The following is a 20,365-nucleotide window of genomic DNA, read 5'->3' on the forward strand; positions in this document are numbered from 1 at the left end:
GTGGTATGTACCTACAGTATGTGGTGTGTGTTATGTACCTACAGTATGTGGTGTGTGTATGTACCTACGTATGTACGTATGGTGTGTGTATGCTACCTACAGTATGTGGTGTGTGTATGTACCTACAGTAGTGGTGTGTGTATGTGTAACCTACAGTAAGTGGTGTGTGTATGTACCTACAGTATGTGGTGTGTGTATGTACCTACAGTATGTGGTGTGTGTATGTACCTACAGTATGTGGTGGTGTATGTACCTACAGTATGTGGTGTGGTTTTGAGGCTCAGCAGGCCTGTGTGTGTTTTGTAATCTGTAGCGACACTCCCCAGACCTCCTGGTATTCCTTTTCACATCACAGCCCCTCTTCCTTTCCACCAGATTTATTTCCTGCAAGATTGCTTTTTAATTTTTCTCTCCTGCTCTGGACTGGCAACGCTCGCTACGAATCCTGTTTGACAATCTGAGCATCCACTGGAAAAGAGATGGAGAGGAGAGAGATACGCAGAGGGGTAGAGGAGGCAGGAAGATGGTAGGCAGGGGTTGTGTGGAGAGGAGTGAAGAGGAGAGGAATGGATGGAGCGAACAGAGAGCAATGGAAAGGAAAGAGGGAGAATGGAAAGGAGAAGAATGGAGAGGAAAGGAACTGAGAAGCCTTCAGATGGGAAGCAGACCTGTGTCTCTGTCTCTCACAGTGAGCTGTGAATGTGAAGTGACCTGGTGGGTTTGGGAGGTAGAACACAGTGTCTCTGGGAGCTGGGAGCTCTCTGTACTGACCTTAGGATCACCCCCAGGTGTGATTAATTGGTGGACAAAATACTAAGTGTCTCTTACTCTCGCCTCTACTGAAGTTTAGAGAAGCAGCCAGGATCACTGGCTTTGATGTGCTTTTACCTAGCACAGCGTCGCACCACACGCACACACACACACACACACACACACACACACACACACACACACACACACACACACACACACACACACACACACACACACACACACACACACACACACACACACACACACACACACACACACACACACACACCACACACACACCACCACACACACACACACACACACACACACACACACACACGGCATGGCTGCCAGCCTATTGGCTTTAGTATGAGGCTGGCCAGAGATGAAAGAGACCTGCTATCTGTTGATTGGCTGTTCAGCTTGACAGGCCTTGCCACGGACCAGAAGGCTGGAAGAGGCCATGTCATATAGAGTATGTCATTAGCATGTTACATGTCTGTTAACCTGTCTTTGTCTGTGCAGTGAGGCAGCATGATCAGTGGGGCTCTACACTTGCAGCTTTGTGAGGTTTAATGAGGTTTCACCAGAGAGGAACTGTCCATAGTGCTGCAATACTGACAGGCAGCTAGTGTCTGTCAGTATTTGTATGGAGTCAGAAGCACTTTCACTTTACTTCGTCCCAAATGGCCTTCATTCCCAAATGTGTTAGTTTTTTAAAATTAAAGATTACAATTGCACCATTGATTGTTTTTTTTTATATATATATTTTTTTTTACAAAGAACAGCTCCATCACTCGTGCCCACCTACCCCAGTCCCACCCTCGCATTCCATCCCAGGAAAAAAATTATGAATAATAATAAAAATAAATACATCAAATAAAATGCTATTAATATAAGGTGCATAGGCCTACATGTATCATGGTTTGAAAACAATGAATGTTAACATGTTATAAATGAGACAGTGAATACAACATATACAGTGCATTCCGAAAYTATTCAGACCCCTTGACGTTTTACACATTTTGTTACGTTACATCCTTATTCTAAAATTGATTCAATTGTTTTTTCCCCGCATCAATCTATACACAATACCCCATAATGACAAAGCAAAAAGTAGTTTGTAGAAAATTTTGCAAATGTATAAAAAGAAAACAACATATTTACATAAGTATTCAGACCCTTTACTCAGTACTTTGTTGAAGCACCTTTGGCAGCGATTACAGCCTCGYGTCTTCTTGGGTATGACGCTACAAGCTTGGCACACCTGTATTTGGGGAGTTTCTTTCAAGCTCTGTCAGGTTGGATGGGAAGCGTTTCTGTACAGCTATTTTCCGGTCTCTCCAGAGATGTTCGATTGGGTTCAAATCTGGGATCTGGCTGGGACACTCAAAGACATTCAGAGATTTGTCCCGAAGCCACTCCTACATTATTTTGGCTATGTGCTTAGGGTCYTTGTCCTGTTAGAAGGTGAACCTTTGCCTCAGTCTGAGGTCCTGAGCGCTCTGGAGCAGGTTTTCATCAAGGATCTCTCTGTACTTTGCTACGTTCATCTTTCCCTTGATCCCAGTCCCTGCCGCTGAAAAATATCCACACAGTATGATGCTGCCACCACCATGCTTCACCGTAGGGATGGTGCCAGGTTTCCTCCAGGTGTGACGCTTGGCATTCAGGCCAAAGAGTTGAATCTTGGTTTCATCAGACCAGAGAAAATTGTTTCTCATGGTCTGAGAGTCTTTAGGTGCCTTTTGGCAAACACCAAGCAGGCTGTCATGTGCCTTATATTGAGGAGCGGCTTCCGTCTGGCCACTCTACCACATAGGCCTCATTGGTGCAGTGCTACAGAGATGGTTGTCCTTCTGGAAGGTTATCCAATCTCCACAGAGGAACTCTGGAGCTCTGTCAGAGTGGCCATCGGTTTCTTGGTCACCTCCCTGACCAAGGCCCTTCTCCCCCGATTGCTCAATTTGGCCGGGCAGCCAGCTCTAGAAAGAGTCTTGGTGGTTCCAAACGTCTTCCATTTAAGAATGATGGAGGCCACTGTGTTCTTGGGGACCTTCAATGCTGCAGACATTTTTTCGTACCCTTCCCCAAATCTGTGCCTCGATGGAAAATTTCTTTGACCTCATGGCTTGGTTTTTGATCTGACATGCACTGTCAACTGTGGGACCTTATATAGACAGGTGTGTGCCTTTCCAAATCAAGTCCAATTAATTMAATTGACCACAGGTGGACTCCAATCAAGTTGTGGAAACATCTCAAGGATGATCAATGGAAACAGGATGCACCTGAGCTCAATTTCGAATCTCGTAGCAAAGGGTGTGAATACTTATGTAAATAAGGTATTTTTGTTTTTACTTTTAATACATTTGCAAAAGTGTTTAAAAAAAACTGTTTTCACTTTGTCATTATGGGGTATTGGGTGTAGATTGCAGAGGATTTTTATTTATTTAATCAATTTTAGAATAAGGCCGTAACATGACAAAATGTGAAAAAGTCAAGTGGTCTGAATACTTTCCGAAGGCACTGTATGTTAGGTTAGTAGGAGACATTTTTTTCACATTCGACCTCTAAATCAGAGTATTTCTCTGCTATTCTGGATTTGCTGATATGAACTCGATGGAGAACCTTAAACTGGATACTCTTTTTATAGCGCTTTCACTCCAATCCTCTGTAAGTTCTATGTTCAACTCAATTTCCCACTTCTCCCTAGTTCTGTTAAGTTAGGTGTTGGCGGCGCACATATGATACGACTAAAGGTATGAGATTAACCCCTTCCGGCTAGGTAGAATTTTAAGCAGTTTGTCCAAATTTAGTGCAATACTTTTGACAAGGACCCATGTTGATCTGCAGTGCTGTCCCTTTTCAGAGACCGCATGGCCTGGCCATGGCACATCCTCAAGGCTCTTCTAGAGCTCTGTTAGACTTCCTTTCTCCTCTTCTGGCTTTGTAGGGTGTATTGGTGTTGATACAATGGTTTCTTTACAGGATTTATGGTTACCTTGATAATCTTCTTGTGTACCTTGGACAATGATATAACATTCCATTTATTCCACTATTTTATACAATTTATTCCATTTCCTTTCAGATTGTAAATGTCATGGCACTTGTGCTTCTACAGGTAATGTTAGCAGTAAGCATTAAGCTAGATAAATGAAACAGGCTGGGATTTAAAATCTTTCATTTTCCCCCTGATTTATTATGTGGAGAGAAGGTGATTAAACTACTTCTGTTCTTCCCCAGTCCCTCTCCCTCCATCTCTCCTCCATCTCTCCTCCATCTCTCCTCCCTCTCTCCTCCATCTCTCCTCCATCTCTCCTCCCCCTCTCCCCTTCTATCCCTCTTCCTCTCACTCTCTCCTCCCTGGTAATTAGACTCCCTCTTTCCTCCATCTCTCCTCCCTCTCTCCTCCATCTCTCCTCCCCCTCTCCCCTTCTATCCCTCTTCCTCTCACTCTCTCCTCCCTGGTAATTAGACTCCCTCTTTCCTCCCTCTCTCCTTCTTCTCTCCTCCCTCTCTTCCCTCTCTAGGTTAAGTTGTTGGTACTCAAGATATCTCCTCTCTGCTGCAGAGACTACCTTCCTGTTCTGTTCCTGTTCAATAAATCACTCAGGTCCTTTTAGCCCTCACAAAGGGACTGCTGATTTGATATAATGTTTCCTGAAAGTAATTGCAGCAACCGAATCAGGTGATAGAATGCTACAGGCCTGGAGGAGAGCAGGATGGGGAGGACAGGAGGAAGTGTGTGCGTGTGTGTGTGCGTGCATTTGTGTGTCTGTGTGCATGCGCGTGCGTGTAGTAGCAAGGGAGGTAGAAACTCCCACACATGGACAGACATCTMTTTTCTCATGATGAACAGGGGCGGGCCAGCTGTTAATGATGCTGGGTCAGGGAGCAGAGCAATGTGATGCCCCATTAACTTTAAATAGATCTGCCATAGATCACACCTGATTGAGCAGTGGAGTTGATCATTCTGGACCATCTATATGTCCACATAAATGCATGGAGAAGATTATACTGTATAGATCAGACAGGATCACGTGTGTATGTCTCAACAATAATATGACTGTAATCACTAATCCTCTAATCTCTGGTGTTGACCTGTCCTTTGTGTTGTTCCTGTGTTTGTCCACCCCGGTGTGATCATGATCACATGCTGCATGTTAATCTGTAATCCAGTCACACTACCTCGCTGGGCTCTGCTGTTTCCCAGTGCTGGGGTTATGCACAATGCTCTGTTTAAACGTGCATCAACATTTCACTGTCGTCCCTACTTTCCCGTTCAGTGCACACATTGTTGCTCTAGCCCTGCACAAACCCATCTGATTCAACCACTCAACTCATCATCTAGCCCTTTGATCATGCATGCTTGTGCAGGGCTGGAACAAAACTGTGTTGAGAAACTCTGACCCCCCCCCCCTGACAACAGAGTTGTAGTCTAAGCCAAGAGGACCAGGTGTCTGGATGATGTAGCGATGATCAGCAAGGAGGAGAGAGAAGGTTTTGCTGCAGCAGGCAGGAAGCAGGAGGTGGATTGTGGCTTGTCTTAAAGGGGAAACCAGTGTGTAACTGGGCTCTCAGATATGTGCTCTGTTCACAGCAGCATCATGGCCTAGTTTACACACATTCATCAAAGCTGTTGTTTAAAAGACTGTTTCCTTTCTGGTGTTACATGGCTAGTACACTGGGACTAAACCTTTATAGGTGTTTTGGTGTGTGTATGACGTTGACCGTCGTCCTGCTGATTAGAGTATAGACCATGACAGCTACAAAAGGGGTTTAATTTGTGGGTTTTGCCTGGTGCATTTACTCGCACAAGGCTGTTCTGCCAGTTATGCAAATTAGTGAATTACTTTACATTATGTTGGAATGAGGAAGTGGTTCTAGTCCCCAGATCATCAGAGTGGCTGTGGTATCCCACTATTCACACTACTACACAGCTTGAACTGGGCTGAGCGGGAGCCTGGCCTTTGTAGTCGTGACATTTTGTCAGGTCTCGAGGAGGGAGAGAAGAGCCCTGGGTTTACTCRCTCAGACTACTGGAGTGGCTGTGTAAGATCACACTCCTGCAGAGTACTGAAGATTACTGTACATGTCAGTGTCAGAGAGACAGAGAGCAGCTTAAGTAGTTTACACACTATCAGGCTGACCTGTTCCGTTCTGGTCTAGCCCTGAGTTGTGTCCAAAATGACTCCCTATTCCCTATGGAGTGCAGTATAAAGGGAATAGGGTGCCATTTGGGATACAACCCTGGTCTTGTCCTGTTATGCTGTTCTGTTATCACTGTGACTTGGTGTAGGCACACAGGGTGCAGACACAATCATCCACCAATCTGTGAGGCTGATCTTTGAGCGATTTCTTTTCCAGACGGTTTGCTGCTGCATAGCTGCTGTACTCATTCTCTGCTGCACCAATGGAAGAACTGAAAGTCCACCAGCTTTTATTTTTTATTTAGGATGACATGGAAACCGAAACAGCACACTAGCATGTGCTGTCTGTGTACTCTGATGCTGGATATAGCAGTTCAGCCCGGGCCTTCACAATGGATTCCTCTTAGTATGGAGCAGCTGTGTATTTTTGAACATGTTTTGACATCTTATATTATTCATCTTGATGTAATCCTTTTTCTCCTTCTCTCTTTTCATTCTCACCAACAGCTGAAAATAGGAAATCACTTATAATATATATTTTGGACTGATTGACTGTCCATTGTTTAGACTGGAAACTTACTGAAGATTACATCACTAGTCCAACCTACTGCTGTCACCATGGTGACCAAGAATCTCTCTCTCTCCCCCCTCTCTCTGGTTCGTCATCCTGTCAAGATGCAGTCAGGAGAAAGGAACTAATCACTGATCAGGATGTTAAGTGTAACAGAGATGAATGGTCAGGAGGTTAATACACAGAAAGAGAGGGGAGAAGGAGAGAATGGGGAGGTTGTCATGAGAAAAAGTGAGCGGTACTGTAGAGTTAAATTGAAATGGGTATAATTTCTGTTACTGTACTAACACTGAGCCTATATCTATATGTAGCCTGTTACTGTACTAACACTGAGCCTATATCTATATGTAGCCTGTTACTGNCTCTTTCCCCCTCTCCCTCGCTCTCTTTCCCCCTCTACTTGACTCTTTCCCCCTCTACTTGACTCTTTCCCTCTCTCCCTGACTCTCTTTCCTCTCCTGTCTCTTATTCTCTTTCCTTCTCTCTGCCTCTCCATCTCTATATCCCTCTCTTACTTAGTCAAGTGAGAGTGGTCAGGGTCGGGCATGTGGATGTGGTGCTGTGGGATTATTAAGATACTCTTGAAGAGGTAGGGCTTCAGATATTTTCGGAAGGTGGGCAGGGACAACGTTCACTCTAAACTGTGCACCTCCTCCAGGACTGCCGCACAGTAGAAATGCCATGCCGCGCAGAGACAGAAGAGATTGAACTTGAATGAGTTCGCCCCATTAGTTTGCACTATATAGATCAACCAGTGGCGATTTGATTTACAATTCCGAGTTGGATGACCGTTCAAAACGTATTTCCCTGTCGGAGCTAGTTTTTCCAGGAATTTCCTGTCTTGAACTCACTGAAGTCAAGTTTTCGCAGTTCTGAGTTAACAGTTGTGTTGACAGCATGGCCAATGTTGAATGTTTATCATTTTAAACTTAATCCCAGATTTGGGACCATGCAGCCACTCCACTGAATAGCAGGCTAGTGAATGCTTTGCAATGCTTGCAGTTAGCCACTTTCACTGACTATTTCCAAACCACTCATTGTTGAATTTGCAATTGCCAACTTGTTGTGTAATGTTTATGGGCGATGAGCACCTATACGTTTTATCTATAATTTATTATCATTATTTATCTTCATATGACAAGGATTAAAAATGATTTGCCAGTAAATTTGTCGACTTGATTCATGATGACTGCTAGCTACGATTTTGTAAGTATGATGTTTACATGATCAGTCCAATCAAAGCTACTGTAGATATAATAGAATTTGACATAATTTTATCTGTGACGAATGATCTTTAGCTTTCTTGGATGGGCACTTCTAGTGTAACTCTATGGCAGCAACCAAGGGGCTTGAATTTTCAAGGTCTAACCTTAGACTTGGTGGTGACATAGTGAGAACACTGAGCTAATCATGGTGCAACTAGAGAACATTACCAACACCTACGCTCCGTATTTTCCCGCTGGCTGCACCACCACCATAGAAAGCACTGAGCTAGGCTGAAACACCTGCATTTTGGAGCTGCCTTACTCAAGAAAGTAAAAAAGAGGACATGTTTGTGTGCAGCTTTATTAATTCAATGTTTGTTTGAGCCCAGGTGTGTCCCATTTTGTTGATAACCGTCCTGGCTCCGCCCACCGACATCCTATTAAGGAAAACAAGAGCAAAGAGAAGGAATTCGGCAGACAGAGTGGGTGGGTCGTCCCATATCATAGAAATCAAAAGCTATTTCCATGTGAAAATGTTATGGGATTTGCTCCATTGGTTTTGTTGGTAGGCCTACATTATGCTCAAATAGCCACAATAGCCTATTGGCTACTGTCTAAAACTGTAAAGCCTCAGTCTTCACTGTAAACACGTGCCAGAAGTTGCACAAAATTCTCACAGCGTTCAAGTTTCTGCTCACAAGACCTACAATTTGCTCAGTGCCCCACAATTGCTGAGGTAACATTGGGCAAGGACTCTGCTGTCCTAGCTTCAGGGGGAAGCTGGTTCCACCATAGTGGTGTCAGGACAGTGAAGCGCTTGGACTGGGCTGAGCGGGAGCCTGGCCTTTCTAGTCGTGACATTTTGTCAGGTCTCGAAGAGGGAGAGAAGAGCCCTGGGTTTACCCCCTCAGACTACTGGAGTGACTGTGTTAGATCACACTCCTGCAGAGTACTGAACAGTACTGTACATGTCACAGTGTCAGAAAGACAGAGAGAGGCTTAAGTACTTTACACACTATCAGGCTGACCTGATCCGTTCTGCTCTAGCCCTGGGTTGTGTCCCAAATGACATCCTATTCCCTATGTAGTGCAGTATAAAGGGAATATGGTACCATTTCTGGAAACAACCCTGGTCTTGTGCTGTTCTATTATCACTGTGACTTGGTGTAGACTTTTTCTGATCTTTGAGCGACTCGTCAAATTATTTTCCAGAAGGTTTGCTGCTGCATGGCTGCTGTACTCATTCTCTGCTGCACCAATGGAAGAACTGAACGTCAAAGTCCACCAGCTTTTATTTTGATTAAGGATGACAAGGAAACAGAAACAACACACCAGCATTTTTTGTCTACTTCCGCTGATGTACTCTGATGCTGGATTCAGCAGTATAGCCTGAGCCTTCACAATGGGATGTCTCTTAGTATGGAGCAGCTGTGTATTTTTGGGGAGCAGCTGTGTATTTCTTTTATTATTGATCTTGACATAATGCACGGATATTCCTCCTCCTTCTCTCCTCTGTTTATTCTCACCAACAGCTGAAAATAGGAATTAACTTCTATTTTTTTTAACCCGATTTGCTGTCCACTGTTTAGACTGGAAACCTACAGAAGATTACGTTTCTAGTCCAACCTACTGCCGTCACCATGGTGACCAGGAGTCGCTCTCCCTCTATCTCCCACCCCCTCTCTCTCTTTTTCTCTGGTTCGTAATCCTGCCAAGATGCAGTCAGGAGAAAGGAACTTCATCACTGATCAGGATGTTAAGTGTAACAGAGATCAATGGTGAGGATTTTAATACACAGAAAGATGGAGCGAATAGAGTGAAGGAGAGGTTGGGAGAGGTAGAGACTGAGCGTGAGAGGGGATAGGGAGAGAGGGACAGGTTGTAGTGAGAGAAAGTGAGTGGTACTGTAGAGTTAAAATGAAACGTGTATAACTTCTGTCACTGCCCATATGGAATGTTGTTGTTTTTCTCATCGCATATTATGTTAAGCTAAGCTGCCATCTATAGCTATATGTAGCCTGTTGCTTCCAGTAATCCTTAACAGATACTGTAATCTTAGATGGTGGACGAGGTACATTGTTATGTGTAACCAGACTGTATGTTTCCAATATAGATTCTGCTCATTATACATTCTGCTCATTATACATTCTGCTCATTCTTAATGCAGCTACTCACACAGAGACATCTGGCGCCTGGGTGATTGTGGGACCTAATCAAGAATCTGATTTGAAGATGGTTTTTAATCCAAAAGAGATTGTAAATGAAAGTGTTATTCTGCTAATAGAAGCAGTGGCACTGCTGTGCATACTAAACATTTCAGGTTAAAAAGTAGTTATTCTGTCTTTCATCCAACCAGCAGATCGTGATCAATTAAAGATACCCCATCACACTGTAAAAAAAGGCTTTGCACTGCACAACGTGTTATTTTCAACTTCAAGATTTTGTTGATGATTAGACTCCCTGTATCCTTGTTCTCTGCTCTCTCCTCTCTGCTGTCCTCTCACTGGTTTATAGGAGCACCCTAATTCCATTTTTGATGTCCCAAATGGCTCTGGTCAAAAGTAGTGCACTATATATGGAATAGGGTGCTATTTAGGACACATCCCTGGAGTTTAGAATGCAGACATTCAGCTCTACTGCTGTACAGTACATCCAATGTACATCATGTTAACTCTCCTTGCCTCTGGCATACCTCAGGCTTACACAATGTACCTACATTTCTGAATCTGCTGAGTCTTTGACAACCCTTAAGTTCTTCTTACGTATAGTTTAAACAAACTTTCAAGCTAAAGGTATACAAGGATACCTGTATACATTTTCTTCCATTAAGTTCTTAGCATTGATTATGCTGTAGCATGGTTGAGCCAGTTGAAGTGGTTAAAGTGGTGTGTGTAATGACTGGTATAATTACTCTAACAGTCTGACTGGCTATGTGAGTGAGAGGCTGAACGCTTCTAAGGCTACGTTTAGACAGGCGTCCCAATTCTGATCTTTTTCCACTAATTGTTATTTTGACCAATCACAACAGATCTTTTCACATCAGATCTTTTTCAGAGCTGATCTGATTGGTCGAAAGACCAATTAATGAAAAAAGATCTGAATTGGGCTGCCTGTTTAAACGCAGCCTAAATGGCTAATCTGTGTCCATATTTACGTTACAAATACCACTCTATTCCCTATTTAGTGCACTACTTTTGACTAGAGACTTTTAACCAGAGCACTAAATAGGGAATAGGGTGTCATTGGGGACGCATCCCATGTCTTAATCTATACCTCTCCTCCTCTCCTCTCTGAGCACAATGGCTGCAGATTACTAGGATGTAAAACTGTAATTAGTCTGCTGCTTACTGTCTGTGAATGGAGGGAGGGATGGAGAGGTACTGTAGGGGAGAGAGATGCAGGGCTCTTTGTCTCTATCTCTCTCTATACCATGGCCTACTAGCCTGCCAATCTATTTGCAGTAAAAATGTTGAGGTTGTTTGCTCAACCCACAATGTAATGGAGAAGCTTGTTCTTAGTCAGAATCCTGGTTCTCTGGTGTAGAGAAGAAAGTAAATAAACATGATTGAGCCGGTCCTGTTTTTATCCTAACTTCAACTGCACACAGTCTGCTCTGAAAATCAATTCCTCTCATTGAAAAGAAAGTTTTTGTCAAGATGTTAAATTCCACAGGAATACTTTCCCTGGGCCCTGTACTCTAGTACCAGACAGGTACACATTGGTGCCTTTTATAATAAAAATAATTACTACTGGTATCACGACTCAGGATATGACCCAGATGCGGACACGGGAGGCAGATAGTACAGTTCTCAGATGATTTATTGAAAACAGGCTCAGGGTCAGGGCAGGGAAAACTAGGAAAACAGACTTGAGAAAAAGGAAGACGGGGAAGCACGCTGGTAAGAAAAGACGAACTGGCAACAGACAAACCGAGAACACCGGTATAAATACACAAGGGATAATGTGAAGGTGGGCGACAGCTGGAGGGGGATGGAGACAAGCACAAAGACAGGTGAAACAGATCAGGGTGTGACAACTGGAGCTGAGTTCTACCTAAATAGAATGAGGGATAAATAAATGAAAAGACAAAGCAGAGTAGCGAGGATAATACAGGGGTGAGGAGAAGGATAGAAGAAGAGGAGAAGAGAAGATGGTGGGGTAGGGAGATGAGAGGACATGTGCATTTTGTTGGACCCAGGTAGTCTGTTCAGTGTGAACACGGTCTATATTTAGCAAGGGTTTGTTACTGTAAGCTCTGCTTTATAGAGGTCGGTTTTCTGAACAGCTTGGCCATTGAACCACATCAGATTGCTTATTACCCTCCCCCTCTCTCTTGCACGGGCTTTCGCTCTCTCTCTCTCTCTCTCTCTTTCGTTAGATCTGCTATTAGTTCTTACCTTATTTCCTGCAGGCTTTGTCCTGTCAGTCCCAGTGATGGTACCTGGAGAGTTTCTGACCCTATTTTCTGCATGGCTGCTTCCATGCCCACCAGTCATGATGCAGCCTCTGTGTGTTCTCTGTGTGTTCTCTGTGTGTTCTTTGTGTGTTCGCGCTACTAGAGGCGACCAATTAATTGCCTGTTGAGCTTCAAGAATAGAAATATGGATTGTTGGTTGATCGGTAAGCCCTTTCCCTTCCACTTTCCAACCAACATGGGATTTTACATTACAACCCTTCGTATTTCTGAGCCTTTTGTAATACAATCACTGTCTCGTAGAGGAAAAGGCCTCCTCTCTCTTACTGAACTGGCAATCATGTCTGTTAATCTCATACTACCTCTCCATCCCTTCCCTTCCCTCCTCTCCCTCCCCTCCCTACATCTCTCCTCTCCAGCTGGTGGGGGGTGAGTTTGACCTGGAGCAGAACTTCATCATAGCGGCGGCAGAGAGCCTGGGCTGTATGGTGGAGCTGTTGGAGCACTGTGATGTGACCTGCCAGGCTGAGGTGTGGTCCATGTTCACAGCCATCCTCAGGAAGAGTGTCCGTAACCTCCAGACCAGCACTGAGGTGGGCCTCATAGAGCAGCTGCTGTTGAAGATGAGCTCCGTTGACGACATGATCGCAGGTAAAGGAACACACGCCCGCATGCACACAAATACACACACACATACACAAAAAATAGTCCATAGAGCTTGTTCCATGGCCAGGTGCCTATAGTAAGCCTGCAGTACAGTACACTACAGTACCCACTGCAGCGTGCTAGGTGGATGGATGTGGATTAAGTTAATATTTTAAGCATATTGAAATTCCTCTGGCTTAAAGGAGAGGAAAGATTGAAAAGAGAAAATATCATTAGTCACAGTGTGTTTTATAATGAGACTGAATTGCAGTTTAGAGGAAAATTTAATTTCAGATGGCAAACTAAAGGCTTGGCACTTTTCAACTCTTTTTAATTCTATTGTGAAATATGAGGGCATGTTTCTATTGTGGATTTTTTACAGTAAATAATTAACCCCTATCTGCCAGTGAGGAAATTGAAGTACCAACTCAACACTACTGTGTGTGTGTGTGTCTGTCTGTAGACCTGCTGGTGGATATGTTAGGAGTGCTGGCCAGCTACAGCATCACAGTGAAGGAGCTCAAACTGCTGTTCAGTATGCTGAGGGGAGACCGAGGACTCTGGGTAAGTTGTAGGAGTAGAGGACTCTGGGTAAGTCATGGGAGGAGAAGGAGAGGTTACAAGTTGGGGTTATAATCATCTGTTGTATGTGATGAACATGGCTCATATACAATATTCTCTCCATCTCATCCCTATATCACCTCTTTCTCTCTTTCCTCATCTCTTCCCTCGTCTCTTCTCTCTTCCCTTTATGTCCCTTCATGTCCTCACTTTGTCTCTTCCCTCCATCTCTTTGCTCTCTTCTCCATCTCTCCTCTTCCCTTTCTCCTCCCTCTTTCTCTTCTCTCTCTCTATTCTCGCCATCTCTTCTCTCTCTCGTCTCGCAATCTCTTCTCTCTCTCCTCCCTCCATCCCTTCTCCTCTCTCCTACCACCATCTCTCCACTTCAGCCGAGGCATGCAGTGAAGCTGCTGTCTGTTCTGAACCAGATGCCTCAGAGACACGGTCCAGACACTTTCTTCAACTTCCCCGGACGCAGTGCTGCGGTAAGACTTTACACGCTGGGCTGGGCTGGGCTAGCCTGGTGATGTGGACATTCCCTCTTATTATACACTGAAAAAAAAGTATGTTTTTGTTTGTGTGATTAGTGAATAAAGTTATACATCAACTGTACGTATCTGTCACTGTTCTATAATACGAGAAATCAGCTGTTAGGAATTGCAATTGATTATCTACCTAGCACCTACCTTTTTCTGTTCTGATTGGTCAGATGTTCATTAATTGTTGTAAGTGAACAGGAAGCAGTTGAGTTGATGCATGGCTATAGATGTGGTCAGTTCATTATAAAGGGCACGTTCCTCTGCCCAGAGGTTGCTGATGCATGCCAGATCTAACAACGCCTGGATAGGTATTTTACGTATCAGCTAACCATAACACATTAACCTCTCTAGGGTATGTGGGATGGTAGCGTCTCACCTCGTCAACAGCCAGTGAAACTGCAGGGCGCCAAATTCAAAACAAACAGAAATCCCATAATTAAAATTCCTCAAACATACATGTACAGTGAGGGAAAAAAATATTTGATCCCCTGCTGATTTTGTACGTTTGCCCACTGACAAAGAATGATCAGTCTATCATTTTAATGGTAGGTTTATTTGACAGTGAGAGACAGAATAACAACAAAAAAATCCAGAAAAACGCATGTCAAAAATGTTATAAATTGATTTGCATTTTAATGAGGGAAATAAGTATTTGACCCCTCTGCAAAACATGACTTAGTACTTGGTGGCAAAACCCTTGTTGGCAATCACAGAGGTCAGACGTTTCTTGTAGTTGGCCACCAGGTTTGACACATCTCAGGAGGGATTTTGTCCCACTCCTCTTTGCAGATCTTCTCCAAGTCATTAAGGTTTCGAGGCTGACGTTTGGCAACTCGAACCTTCAGCTCCCTCCACAGATTTTCTATGGGATTAAGGTCTGGAGACTGGCTAGGCCACTCCAGGACCTTAATGTGCTTCTTCTTGAGCCACTCCTTTGTTGCCTTGGCCGTGTGTTTTGGGTCATTGTCATGCTGGAATACCCATCCACGACCCATTTTCAATGCCCTGGCTGAGGAAGGATGTTCTCACCCAAGATTTGATGGTACATGGCCCGCCCATCGTCCCTTTGATGTGGTGAAGTTGTCCTGTTCCCTAAGCAGAAAAACACCACCAAAGTAATGTTTCCACCTCCATGTTTGACGGTGGGGATGGTGTTCTTGGGTCATAGGCAGCATTCCTCCTCCTCCAAACACAGCGAGTTGAGTGATGCAAAGAGCTCCATTTTGGTCTCATCTGACCACAACATTTTCCCAGTTGTCCTCTGAATCATTCATGTTTCATTGCAAACTTCAGACGGGCAATATATTGTCTGAGCGGGATTGCGGGCTCAGGATCAGTCTTGGCAATCGTTCCATGTTCGTGCGTGTCCGCTGCAGGTACGCATGCTTGATCAGATTTGTCATGTGGCAACTTCAGACGGGCATATATATGCTTTCTGAGCAGGACCTTGCGGGCGCTGCAGGATTTAGCCTTCACGCATAGTGTGTTACAATGTTTTCTGGTGACTATGGTCCCAGCTGCCTTGAGATCATTGCAAGATCCTCCCGTGTAGTTCTGGGCTGATTCCTCACCGTTCTCATGATCATTGCAACTCCACGAGGTGAGATCTTGCATGGAGCCCCAGGCCAAGGGAGATTGACAGTTCTTTTGTGTTTCTTCCATGCGAATAATCGCACCAACTGTTCACCTTCTCACCAAGCTGCTTGGCGATGGTCTTGTAGCCCATTCCAGCCTTGTGTAGGTCTATAATCTTGTCCCTGACATCATTGGAGAGCTCTTTGGTCTGGCCATGGTGGAGAGTTTGGAATCTGATTGATTGATTGCTTCTGTGGACAGGTGTCTTTTATACAGGTAACAAACTAAGATTAGGAGCACTCCCTTTAAGACTGTGCTCCTAATCTCAGCTCGTTACCTGTATAATGACCTGGGAGCCAGAAATCTTCTGATTGAAGAGGGGTCAAATACTTATTTCCCTCATTAAAATGCAAATCATTTATAACATTTTTGACATGTGTTTTTCTGGATTTTTTGTGTTATTCTGTCTCTCACTGTTCAAATAAACCTACCATTAAATTATAGACTGATCATTTCTTTGTCAGTGGGCAAACGTAGAAAATCAGCAGGGGATCAAATACTTTTTTCCCTCACTGTATATTACACCATTTTAAAGATACACTTGTTGTAAATCCAGCCAGAGTGTCCGATTTCAAATAGGCTTTACGACAAAGCAAACCAAACGATTATGTTAAGTGAGTGCCTATTCACAGAAAAACTCAGCCATTTTTCCAGCCAATGAGAGGGGTCACAAAAAGCAGAAATATAGATAAAATTAATCACTAACCTTTGATGATCTTCATCAGATGACACTCATAGGACTTCATGTTACACAGTACATGTATGTATGTTTTGTTCGGTAAAGTTCATATTTATTTCCAAAAATCTCAGTTTACATTGGCGCGTTACGTTCAGTAGTTCCAAAACATCCAGTGATTTTGCAGAGAGCCACATCAATTTACAGAAATAGTCATAATAAATTTTGATGAAAATACAAGTGTTACACATTGAATTTTAGATCCCTTCTCCTTAACTTCTTCAGGCTGCAAGCCCGACATCGGGATCAATATGACAACAGCCACTGCAAGTGCAGGGCGCGAAATTCAAAATCTATTTTTGTAAAATATTTAACTTTCACACATTAACAAGTCCAATACAGCATTTGAAAGATAAACATCTTGTCAATCCAGCCAACATGTCCGATTTTTTAAATGTTTTACAGAGAAAACACCACATATATTATTGTTAGCTCACCACCAAATAAAAAAGAGGACAGACATTTTTCACAGCACAAGTAGGATGAAGTAGCATGCACAAGCCAACCTAACTAACCTAAAACCAACCTAAATAACCCAGAAAAAACTACCTCAGATGACAGTCCTATAACATGTTACACAATAAATCTATGTTTTGTTCAAAAAAAATGCATATTTTAGCTATAAATCAGTTTTACATTACTGCTACCATCTTAGCCACCATCATAGCTCCAGTCAGAAATCGCACGGCAGTAGCCAGAGAAAACAGACACCAACGTCAACTACTAATTTCACATCAGAAAAGATTTTCAGAGAAATATATGGTGGATAGCTAATGAAAGAGAAAGATCTTGTAATACAGACAATATTTCAGATTCTTTAAATGTTTTACAGCGAAAACACCACATATATTCATGTTAGCTCACCACCAAATACAAAAAGAGATGACTAAGAATAACACTTCAGAAATCGGATTAACTATTGATCCTGTATTCACAAGATCTTATCTCGTCATAATATACGCTATCACCAAATTTTCTGAAAATCTTTTTCTGATGTGAAAGGTTTTACTGATTTAGCGTTAAGGCTTGTCGCATCGCAAGGCTGTTTTCCTCCTTGCTACTGTAGCCCGTGACGATGTGTTCTGCACTAGGAAGACTATAGAATGGACTGCGCTAATAGATACTAAGTAGCCTAGGAAGTAAATGTAAAACTGATTTATTAGCTAAAATATTCCAACGTAATTTTCCGCTAACAAAAACCATAAACGCACTATTTATTGTGTTAACATAGTAATAAATAGGACTAGCTCATAAACTAGACGGGACTTCTCTTCCTAGCAGTTATTTAGGTTAGTCTAGGTTGACAGTTAGGTTGGCTTTTGCATGCTAGCACTGCATGCTAGCTGCATAGCGCGCTACCTCCGTGCTGTGAAAAGATCTGTCTCCCTCTTATGTATTTAGGATGTGCACATAAATCCAATGGATATATTAAAGGGCCGAGTGCGGGACGACTTGTACAGAAAAAATCGCGAGTGATTTGTGTTCGAAAAAAGTGAATATTTTTAGCTTAATAAATCAGTTTTACATTACTGCTACATCTTAGGCACCATTCATAGCTCCAGTCAAGAAATCGCACGGCAGAGCCAGAGAAAACCACAAGAACAACCAACGTCAACTACTAATTTCCCACATCCAGAGACAAGATTTTTCAGAAAGAGTATATGGTGGAAATAGGGGCTCCATGGAAAAGAGGGAAAGATCTTGTGAATACAGCACAATATTTCTCCGATTTCTGACAGGTAGTTTAACAGCCGAAAACACATTATTTATGTTTCCGTTATATTAGCTTACTACAATAGCTAACACACAGCAGCATGATTCTAGTCAAAACGCTAGCGGATAGCACAGTGGCGACAGATATTATGAAAAAGCATCCCAAATTGGGTCCTGTATCTTTGTTGATTTTCATCAGAATTGGGTTCTCCCAAAAGGGGTCCCTTTGTTCAGAACCGTGTTCTCCGTCTTGACAAAAATTCTTGCGTCGCATCACGTCTAAAGTCCAGAATAATTTTCAATAATATAATTAAAGTATATTGAAAAAAACATACTTTAGGATGATTTGTGGACATGTATCAAAGAAAATCGAAGCTGGAGGTCATATTCACCTATAACGAGTGGTTTCCAGGAGCGCAGTCCATTCCTACCTCGCGCCCAGAAAAAATATAAAGTGCGCACTTATCACTCAAAGAGGTTCCTTTCAGTCCCTACAGAGATTAATCAGTCATTTTTTCTCTCACTTCCGCATGGACAACCAGGGGAAGATGTGTGACGTGTTTGTACAGTCCCAAGTGCCAAGGCCTTTTATAGAGAGTATCTTGAAGAGAGACATAGCTTCTTGGAAATTTCACTTTTTCCAGAAAATGGGCTGTAAAAAGAGTTATGTTTCACTTAGAGAAATAATTAAACCTGTTTTAGAAACTAGAAGGTGTTTTATATCCAAAGGTAATAAATAATATGCATATTGTACGAGCAAGAATTGAGTACGAGGCCGTTTGAAATGGGCACCTTTTTTCTGGCTACTCAATAATTTCCCTTGCAGCCATAACAGGTTTTAATGCAACCGCTGTGTCAGATTTCAAAAAAACTTTACGGAAAAGCAAACCATGCAATAATCTGAGTACGGCGCTCAGACGACAAATCAACCCAAAGAGATATCCGCCATGTTGTAGTCAACATAAATCAGAAATAGCATTATAAATATTCACTTACCTTTGATGATCTTCATCAGAATGCACTCCCAGGAATCCCAGTTCCACAATAAATGTTTGTTTTGTTCGATAATGTCCATCATTTATGTCCAAATTCCTCCTTGTTGTTCGCGCGTTCAGTACACAATCTAAACTCACGACGCGCGTGCAAGTCCAGCGGAAAGTACGGACGAAAAGTACAAAAAGTTACAGTCCGCAGAAACATGTCAAACGATGTATAGGATCAATCTTTAGGATGTTTTTAACATAAATCTTCAATGATGTTCCAACCGGAGAATTCCTTTGTCTTCAGAAATGCGATGGAACGCAGCTAACTCTCACATGATGCATGGTCAGCGCATGGTCAGCTCGTGGCACTCTGGGAGAGACCTTACTCAATCTGCTCTCATTCGCCCCCACTTCATAGTAGAAGCATCAAACACGGTTCTAAAGACTGTTGACATCTAGTGGAAGCCTTGGGAAGTGCAACATGACCCCATTTCCACTGTAACTTGGATAAGCAAAGAGTTGAAAACCTTCAAACCTCAGATTTCCCACTTCCTGGTTGGATTTTTTCTCAGGTTTTTGCCTGCCATATGAGTTCTGTTATACTCACAGACATCATTCAAACAGTTTTAGAAACTTCAGAGTGTTTTTTATCTAAATCTACCAATAATATGCATATCCTAGGATCTGGGCCTGAGTAGCAGGCAGTTTACTCTGGGCTTGCTTTTCATCCGGATGTCAAAATACTGCCCCCTACCCCAAAGAAGTTAATCCAAGATGGCGTAGCATCTTGCCTTATTGCCTTACCTCCCTTTTTCTACTGTATTATTGACTGTATGTTTGTTTATTTCATGTGTAACTCTGTTGTTGTATGTGTCGAACTGCTTTGCTTTATCTTGGCCAGGTCGCAGTTGTAAATGAGAACTAGCATACCTGGTTAAATAAAGGTAAAATAAAAAAATATGGTAAAGCAGTCTGGTGCCTGACTGCACTGTCAATGGCGTGGTATGCACCCATTGGCTGATGCATGCAATGTCTAAGCAGGGGAACGGCTCCTAAATCTGCAAAAGAGTAATTCGTCTCCATCCAGTGTTTGTCTTCATAGAGTCATCCATCCACCATCTAAAGAACCATCACACGACAGCAGTATGTTTGTTACTTTATTTGTTTTAGAGATAATGCTTCCTCTGGAGTCTATGATAAGTCTCTCTCTTTCTTTCTTTCTCCAGGCCATAGCGCTGCCTCCCATTGCCAAGTGGCCTTACCAGAACGGCTTCACTCTCAACACCTGGTTCAGGATGGACCCTCTAAACAACATCAATGTAGACAAAGACAAACCATATCTCTACTGGTGAGTAGTACATATAAACCATATCTCTACTGGTGAGTAGTACATATAAACCATATCTCTACTGGTGAGTAGTACATACCATATCTCTACTGTGAGTAGGTAACATACTAAA

General features: G+C 42.9%; 1 protein-coding gene across 1 annotated transcript in view; it reads left to right on the forward strand.

Annotated features, from left to right (window-relative positions):
* The window catches only part of LOC111956864 (neurobeachin-like), a 328,897-nt gene that overhangs the window by 50,381 nt on the left and 258,151 nt on the right, over positions 1 to 20,365 (forward strand). Inside the window, 4 exon segments of the mRNA XM_070436743.1 lie at positions 12,513 to 12,744; positions 13,202 to 13,302; positions 13,689 to 13,784; positions 20,132 to 20,253. Coding sequence (XP_070292844.1) covers positions 12,513 to 12,744; positions 13,202 to 13,302; positions 13,689 to 13,784; positions 20,132 to 20,253 — 551 coding nt within the window.

The sequence above is a fragment of the Salvelinus sp. IW2-2015 genome, linkage group LG4p (genome assembly GCF_002910315.2).
Source record: "Salvelinus sp. IW2-2015 linkage group LG4p, ASM291031v2, whole genome shotgun sequence".
In the NCBI taxonomy this organism is placed as follows: domain Eukaryota; kingdom Metazoa; phylum Chordata; class Actinopteri; order Salmoniformes; family Salmonidae; genus Salvelinus; species Salvelinus sp. IW2-2015.